At 47.7% G+C, this 8,816-nt stretch overlaps 1 protein-coding gene across 22 annotated transcripts in view; it reads right to left on the minus strand.

Moving 5' to 3' along the window:
* Positions 1–8,816, minus strand: part of MADD (MAP kinase activating death domain) — a 160,657-nt gene that overhangs the window by 139,216 nt on the left and 12,625 nt on the right. For 16 of the 22 annotated variants that reach the window (XM_019519243.1, XM_019519253.1, XM_019519250.1 and 13 more), the window contains exons 2-3: positions 1,679–1,865; positions 735–929 (exon numbers count right to left, since the gene is read on the minus strand). In XM_019519243.1, the coding sequence (XP_019374788.1) occupies positions 735–808 (74 nt within the window). In that variant the 5' untranslated portion in view covers positions 809–929; positions 1,679–1,865. The remainder of the gene's footprint in view (positions 1–734; positions 930–1,678; positions 1,866–8,816) is intronic. The other 6 variants (XM_019519251.1, XM_019519247.1, XM_019519244.1 and 3 more) reach the window with 1 other exon arrangement.

Consider the following 8,816-nt stretch of genomic DNA (forward strand, 5'->3'; position numbering starts at 1 on the left):
TGGGGGCCAATACTGATAGCTGATTTTTAAGGAGTCATATCAGCCGATACCAATCCAATTTCCAATACAGCTACGTGCAACTGGTAAGTCTATTGTATGGGGTGGGAAGGAAGATCAAGGTCCCTATGGTGAGGGAGGAAATGGGACTGGGGCTGGGGCTCCCCAGATGGGAATGGGTGCAGGGAAGGGGCATGGCGAGGAAAACAATGCCCCCTGCAGTGAAGGAGGGATTGGGGTAGGCACTGCCAGCTGGGGCAGGGCGGGTGCGGGATAGAGCCGCGGCTCCCACCGCTTGTCCAGGAGGGCATGGGGAAGGGGGTTGGGGATCTGTGCTAGGCACTCCAGGCAGGCTGCAGCACTGCGTTCAGGGCAGGTGGCAGTGGCATGGTGGGGGGGCTGCAGGCACCCCAAATTTTGCCATAGCCCCCACATAGCCCCACACAGTGCAACACAGCTTCCGGCCTCAGCCCCAGCCTGCAGCCCCCCTCACCCCCTGTGCCCTGCCAGATGAGTGGTGGGAGTATTGGCAGGAGCTGCTGGACAAGTGGCATGGAGCACCAGGAGCCACTGCCCCCCTCCCCCCTGGATGAGACGCAGCTCTATCCTGTGCCTGCCATGCTGCAGCTAGGCAGCGCCCACCCCAGCCCCACTCCCTCCCTCACTGCAGGGGACGTTGATCACTCCCCCACACACACCCCTTCTGTCCCCCTCCCCTCCCACCACAACAGACTTACCAGCTGCACGCAGCTCTCCACATTGCCAGGTTGTACTCCTCGCTGCCTGAATACTGCACTGCAGCTACACACATGAACAGGCATTTGTTGGGCAAATTATCGGCCACATCAGGCTGATTTCCAATATACTCAATTTTCTTTATATTGGTGCCAATCTGATACTAGACTGATGCATCAGTACACCTCTAAAAAACACTACAAGTATGAACTGTGTATTTGATAAATACGCAGTATTAGTCGAATGAGTATTTTAAATTATTAAAATACAAGTACATCATCATCACTTGCATTTTGTTAGTAGCTAATTAAAAACTTCTTAAAAAAGTTAGGCAAGCTTCTTTGGGCAGATGTGGTATCTTTTATTAGAACAACTGAGTAGTTAGAAAAAGGTTATTTGCAAGCTTTCAGGCACAAACACCCTTCTTCAACCCGAAAGTTTGCAATAACTTTTTTTCCAACTATTCAGTTGGTCTAATAAAAGATATCATATCTACCCTAAGAAGTTTGCCTTCCTATGTCCTTACACCAACACAGCTACAACCAAAAACCCTTTATTCTTTTTTCATATGTGGGTATAAACCACAACCCAAGATTTTAGATAGATAAATATTACTAAAGGACTAACTCTAAAATTGCAAATTCAGCTGCTCTGATTCTATTGACAATTATTAGTTACTAGGTTTACAGGACAATAAATCTCTCTCTCAAGGGAAAACCAAAGAATTAGCTTATATTAATATTTTGATTATATGGGAGGTTTCAAAATCCTAGTTGGGTTCAAACCACATCACAAATACTTGTTCTCTGCACATCTATAGCAGTGCCTACTTGGCAATTCTAAGTGCACATTCTGAGCAGGCCCAGGGGCTCTAGTTTCTCTTTTCCCTCTCCCTACCCCTTGCAAAAGCATGAATAACCCCCCCACAAAAAAACCCTGTAGTTACCTGGCCCCAACGATCACAAGATAGTCAAGTAGCCGAGGGCAGATCTTCTTCTTCTGCACCATTGTTCTGCTCCCTCCCTATGTCATCTCAGTGAATCTCTTGTTCATTGGGACAGCAGGCATCCAATCACCCCCCGTCGAGTGTCTCAGGAAAGAGAATATGCATGGAAACGTCTCAGAAGTTCAACCTAGAATCAAGAAAGACAAGGTTAGAGGCTGACAGGAACAGGAACCGCATTCATAGATGCCTTCCACCCCATGACCAACCCTACATAGACCCCGCTCCACCATTGTGCTCAGTGATGGCTACCCATACACCTGAAGCCAAGTAATTCACATTTGCTTCTTTTTTGCCCTTTCTGAATTGCCCAGACTGCTGTGTATGATCCAGCCAACTCTTCTATCCCCCAACAGGGGCATACATGTGCCTTCAACTTAAATGAATCTCAGGGTTTCATACTTGAACTGTGCCATGAACATCCACCTGTCTCCATGCAGTCATCATAGGAAAAGAAAGCAAAACTACACAATGAGCTTATTACAAATCCCTGAGGTGAAAGGCAGGAAATAAATATTAAAAACTAGTGTTATGTAGTGAAACACTTACTGTGTCCAACACTGGAGAAAAAGCTAACAAGTGAGATAGTTTTGGGTTACAGCGCTGGCTGAAAAGATTCATGATGTTTGACTCCTGTGTTCAGGGACACAGGACTTTGTAAATTCCTCGTCATTTTTCATCTTAATGCAGTGGTTCTCAACCTTTCGAGATCTAAGGCATCCCTTGAAAAATGCCTGCCCATGGAGCCACAGCCAGCTGGGAAGGGCCCTGCCCCGCAGCCCAGCCTGGCCCCTCCACACCCACCCTCAGCAGCGCCCGCAGCCGACCCTGCTCAGCTCATCACAGGCATATGAGCCCTGGCAGTGGGCGGTTGCCGGGCTCTAGGCCCACCAGCACCCCCAAGCCAGTCCGGGCAGCCGTGGGCATGTCCTACTTGATCAGTCCAGCTGCCAAGGCACCTTTCCACAGCTGAAGAGGCATCACCTCCACACAGCCACGTTGCCAGCCACTGCCTGTGTGCACTGGGCTAGGCTGACTAGGAGCTGCAGCCAGCTGAGAAGGGCCCTGGCCCCACAGCCTGGCCTGCGCCGGCCCCGCTATCCACCCACCTCACCCAAAGCTGAGCTGGGCCAGCTCCAGGTGCTACTGAGGGTGGGCACAGAGGAGCTGGGCCAGGCCATGGGGGCAGGGCCCTTTCCAGCTGGCTGCAGCTCCATGACAGCCTTGCCCAGCCTGGGTGCAAGGAGCAATCTGGGCGCACAGCTCCCGTGGCCCCAGCCCAAGCAGCAACCAGCTAAGAAAGGCCCTGCCCTGGGAAGGGCTGCGTCCTCTGTGCCCACCCTCAGCAGCAACTGTGGGCCTGCCCGGCTGAGTCCCACAGCCCCAGGCGAGGTGGGTGGATGGCGGGGCCATGCTAATCGGTTCTGGCCACGCCTCCTGCTGCACAAACAGCCAGCATGAGGGAAAGCCAGGCAGACCCTGGCTGGGGTCCTTGGGCCAGTGTGGGACAGCAGGGAGACAGGGGAATTTAATCTCCCTCCCTGCCCCGCTTCACCTGAATATCTGGCCATGCCCCTCCCTCAGAGAGGATCCTGGCAAGGGCTGCTTCCCCTTTCCCCCTCCAAGAACACTCTGGTGGGGGCTCCTGTAGGCCAGGGTTTTAAACCCCACCCCAATCATACTTAGCAGCCCGCCAGGGCCTGGCCATGCATCCCCACCCACATCAGCTTCCCTCAGCCTCACAGCTGCTGCCAAAGGGAAGGACAAGCTTACTCTAGCGCCCTCCCCACCCCCAGCACCTAGCCTGAGCCATTGCAGGCATGTGACTGCATTTCCGGAATCAAAAGTAAATGTCTATTCACTTGCAAATTGGTTCAATCTATGCAGGTCAGACTAACCTGCAAAGATTGAATCAACTCAGGCTCAGGCTTTTTGAATATCTGTACTTAGCTTAAATGGCAGCCAACAAACACTAAATTGATACTTCACCTGACTGACCTCCTCACCAAATAATAGACTCAGACACAAGAACCTCAGCAGTTTATTATAAGTTAAGAGCCTAGAAGCATGGTAAGTGTGGCACAGCACAGATGGAGAGCTGAGCCCTACAATGAATTGCTTACAATCTGATAAGAGGCATGCTGCAATGATAGAGGACAACAAATAGCACAGGGGAGAAAGAATTAGGAAGGACACAGCTTACAACAGTCAGGTGGCTACCACCCATCTTATCTTGCCAGCAGAGTATCTTTTTGCAGCTCAAAAGACAACTTGTCTATTGCTTCTTCAAATACTTTATACAGAATACTTCAAGGAAGTTACTATTTGACTCTGGCATCCAGGAGCATGCAATGCTGCCATTGCATCCTACTTTTATTTGTGGTCCACCCAAAGTTAAAACCAGCTGCCTGGCAGTGGCAGCAGCATTTCTGTTCAGGCAGCAGTGAAGGAGTCAATTGACTTTGTGGCTCATTATAATCTACCCGATTCCTAAATTCTTCATTCCACAGGCACTAATGACCCTCTGCTTTTTAAAGGTCTTGACAGTCAGCTAATCAAACTAGCCTTTCTTCTGCATGTCTGCTGTCTGGTATCTGCTCCTGGTAATGTAGTTCCTATTTCACAGCTCCACAGACTATTTTTTAGCTCAAGCTGTATTTAGGTGTAGAAATAACTTTTAGTGAAGCACTGGATGCACTGTCAAAATGTTCAAGGCAGCCAGATTTTGTTTTATGAATCTGAAAGGGAGATATCTATTTAATTTAATGACCGCATAACTAATCAAACAACATTACATTAGTTGATTATTTTTGCCTAGTTTGTTTTGTTTTGTTTTTACACATAATACATTGCAAATTAATACATTTATATTTGGTTTTGCTCCAGTCTTAAACTGTATAATATAACCCTAGGGTACTAGCTTATTACTAAAGCTTCTAGGTTGTTTTTTTTTTTACTTCATATAAAAAGATGTGTTGCCTTATATGTGATGATACACTACACTATCTGCATCCTCCCCTTTCAAAATCCTATATCTGCCCTTGGTGGTATGTACCTTTTACTCTTTGGTCCACCAATCTTATCTAGCCACTGCAACGCACACTACAGATTGCAACGCAAACCTAAGAATCCTGAAACATAAGTGGTAGAAAGGCTGCTGCCAAGTAAAAGTTGAGCTCCATACGTAGAGAGCGCCGATGCCATTGTAAAGGCAGAAAGTGCCGACATTATAGCACAGAGAAGACTTTATATTGTCTATGGAAACTTAAAGCAAACAGCCACTTTCTGAAGAACTCACAGATTCGCAATCTAAGTTAGCCATCCATACATCCATCAACTTTGTGAAATGTCACGTAGGCAGATTTGGATTTAAGCATCATATATATTTAGCAACATGCTCAGTCTTGTATCTGGCTGTTCATACTCCCAACGTTTACTATAAGTTATAATCAGATGAAAGAGAAAAAAGCATGAACGCCACATGCCCCCAGTGGCTGGGGGGGCATGGCAAGCTCCTGCAGGTGGCGGTGGCAGCGGCGCCACGGCAGGAGCATAACCGCGACAAGAGGGGAGCTCCCACAGGCAGCCGCGGTGCTGTCAGTGGCGGGGAGGGGAGTAGCAAGCGCCGACCGGTAGTCGGCGACCACCTGCAGATGCCACCGGCAGTGGCAGCAGTGGCCAGTGGCAATTGCAAACCGCCTGCAGACGCCGCTGGCAGTGTCAGTGGTGAGGGGCGGTGACCCGCGACTGCCCACAGGCACCACCAGCCATATCAATGGCACCTTTTTGCAGGGGGTGCACTGCCGCACTCAGGGGGTGCACGTGCACCCACATGCACACCCTATGTGTTGCCAATGGAATAAAGTGCTCTTTTGCAAGGGCATTTTTTTGCTGTCTCTTATTCCTTCCAATTAATCACTGTTTCAAAACCCATCTATTAAATTGGGTCATGACCCTAGGTATTAAGAGCAGGAAATTAAAGCAGTGTGCAAAGAAATGCCTTTCCTGGGCCTCTTTGTCTTCCTGTTCAGGCAGCAGCTTAAGCTTTCCTCTGCAGACAGGGATGAACGAGAGTGCTTGTGACTACTAGATCCCTTTTAAAGGGATTTTGCTGGTCTCCCTCCAAGCCTTAGATTTGACTTACTTTCTCTGATCTGAAGGGTCAGTGAAAGTTAGGGAAATGAAGAGATCCTGGCCCAAATCTTCCCCCATTTCTCCTTCCTTATGCTGCCCCTCAGATCTCAACTGAAAAAAAAGTTCTTGGCCCCAAGAGGAAAGCAACTGTTATACGGAGGCTCTGCTGTCCCTGAAGATTGTCCTATCCCCAATACCTAATGCTGACATACTTTTTCTGAGGAAGGCTTTTAGGTGCAAAGGAGACATTCCTAGACAGCTTGAATCCACCATCAGACAGCTGACTGACTGATCAAGCTGTGCAGCAGAAGAGCAACCTGGCTTGGGAAGAGAATCTCTCAGACTGCATGTCAAGGACGGGAGACAGTAAAAGTGACTGAAGTCCATCGTGGGAAGGCAGGCCAAACAAAAATGATTTCTCACTATAGGCCACCAAGAACAACTGTGGTACTTCCACAGATAGGGCAAAAGGGAGGAAAACGTATCGCCCACAAGGAAAAGCCCTCCTCTCCAACTGTAGAGGAGCATCAGTACCTAACAGAGCTCATGAGCAGTGGCAGCTGTGACATGGCTACAACCCTGCAAGGACAAACAGTGCAGCTAACACTTCCTAATGGCAGATCAGCAATTTTCTAGCCTGCCAAGCATGCAAACATTTCTACTGACTGCACAACCAGTTTCCTGAAACAGTATGATTTAGGTTTGTAGCACAGTTTCCTGCTGCACCAAACTCCACTACTCCCCACCTCAAGCATGTAAGTTGCCAGAGAACAGCAGGTTTCTCACCAGTTCTAAGACAACAGCAGCAGATGTGCTGTGTAGGCCTCCTCATGGAATGACACGGCAATGCAGCTGCTCTGCCTTAGTTTCTCCAACTGTCTTCAGCCCATGATCTTGATCACTGTAGCCATGGCTCCCAGCTCCTGGCTCCCCTGTCCATGCCATCCCCCCACCCCCACCAACACACTACAAAGACTTCACCTCCTCTCCATGCAGCCCCCACCTGGAGTTAGCATCCTTTAGTCAAAAGACACTAGAAATAAAAACAATTTTTTGTCCAGTCTGGCTCAACTTCCAGATCCCCCATTTGCAATAGACTCTCCTAATACTCAATCAGATGCTGATGTGCTTCAGTCAAACCAGCCACCTGGGTCATGTCCACTTTTTCCTACCACGGGATCTGGCCAGTTGTAATTCCCAGACAATTCCTGGGTAAAACAAAATTGCTTGCCCCACACAAACAGCAGTTTCTCTTGCTTCCTCTCCTCTCCCCAGCTGAGTTTCCCTCTCAAGCCTACTAGTTCTGATTTAGACTTTGCCACGAGTTAATTTATCCTATGATAATTTAATTTGCTAAAAGCACAGCTTTTATGTAAATGTTTTAATTTGTTAAAGTATAGGAGGACAGGTTTTACTGCATAAATCAGTAGACTATTTCCAAAATTATAAAAATTACTAATGATGAAACTATCACAAGCTGTAGCTATTTAAGAGAAGTTGTTTTTTTCTGTCTGCAAGACCAGACATAACACCCCAAACATTACCCACACGTGACATCATCAAATCACAAATTTTAGAAGAGATACCATTGGCAATCCTTGCAGACCCTGTTTCACATTCACATGATTTTCCTTATAAGACAAAAGACCCCTTAGAAAGGAGATTAACCAATCATTGCTTAAATATCAAATTAGCAACAAACAGTGTTATAAAGTGCACCACTGGAAGGAGTTGACTGTGTTGTGATCCAGGTCCACTATCTGGACCAGGGTGATATGAGCTTGTTCACTGTTCTTATCATCCATGTCTCTGTACTCCTGCTACCTTGTCTGAATGCAACCTAACTCTTGGGCTTGTTTTCCAATAGAGAAAAGATTTTCTTGGCTGAAAGGGCAGGTGTGTCCCTTAGGCTTTATTCCAGAAAACCTGTAATAGAACAAAAAGGTGAGGTCTTGCCATAATCACAGGTTCATAGCCAACAGTAAGGAAAAATCTTTTGAATTTGCTCCCAACTACCACAATGGTTGCGGGACTATTTGTCTGAATTAAAAGTACAGTTATTAAGTCTCAAAGAAAGCTCCCACTACTTTCAAAATTTACTTGATGGAAGTTAGCAACTACCAAGAGGTACAATTTAATGGACAGCAAGTACAGCAAAATGTCTTGTAGGCATTCAATACATGTAGTGCTGTAAAGCTTTTTGGGACTTCAGTAGGTATCACTCCCATAAAGAAGCATTTAACCTTGAGGTATGTACTATTCTTGACCATACTAACAACATTAAACTACAGAGCCATTAAGTTTTGGGTTGGGCAGTCTTCCACAACTACAGTAAGATCTCCCTAGAGAACCTCATGACTGCTTCAGTTGCTTAATGCAGTCGACGCCAACCTTTTTTCACAATGTGCCATAAATTAGCCCCACGTCGTCCTTAAGTGCAGGTCTGATCCCTTTCCCCTACCAGCTCTGCTCCGTCTCCTATCTGGTGCTGTGCTACCCGTAACCCCACTGATTTTTCTGTGTGCCACAGAAAGAATATCTGTGCCACTTGTGGCACATGTGCCACGGGTTGGCCATCCTTTCCTTAATACATTCATTAAAAGCCAGGGATGTCCAATTCTCAGTCAGTTACTGCTCCCCACCCCTCAAACTCCCGCAACTGCTCTGGCTCCCAACGTGAGACCAGGATGGCGTGGCATGGCCTGCCAGGCCCAGGGAAACTCTGGCTGGGAGGGAAGGCAGGGGCTAGACCTGGGGCCCCTATATAGTTTCATAGTTTCTAGGGTTGGAAGGGACCTGAGAAGATCATCTAGTCCGACCCCCTGCCATGGCAGGAAAGAGTACTGGGGTCAAACGACCCCAGCAAGGTGTTCATCTAACCTCTTCTTAAAAACCCCCAGGGTAGGAGCCTGCACCACCTCCCTTGGAAGTTGGTTCCAGACCCTAG

The sequence above is a fragment of the Gavialis gangeticus genome, unplaced genomic scaffold (genome assembly GCF_001723915.1).
Source record: "Gavialis gangeticus isolate Ggan-Ray unplaced genomic scaffold, GavGan_comp1, whole genome shotgun sequence".
Lineage (NCBI taxonomy): Eukaryota > Metazoa > Chordata > Crocodylia > Gavialidae > Gavialis > Gavialis gangeticus.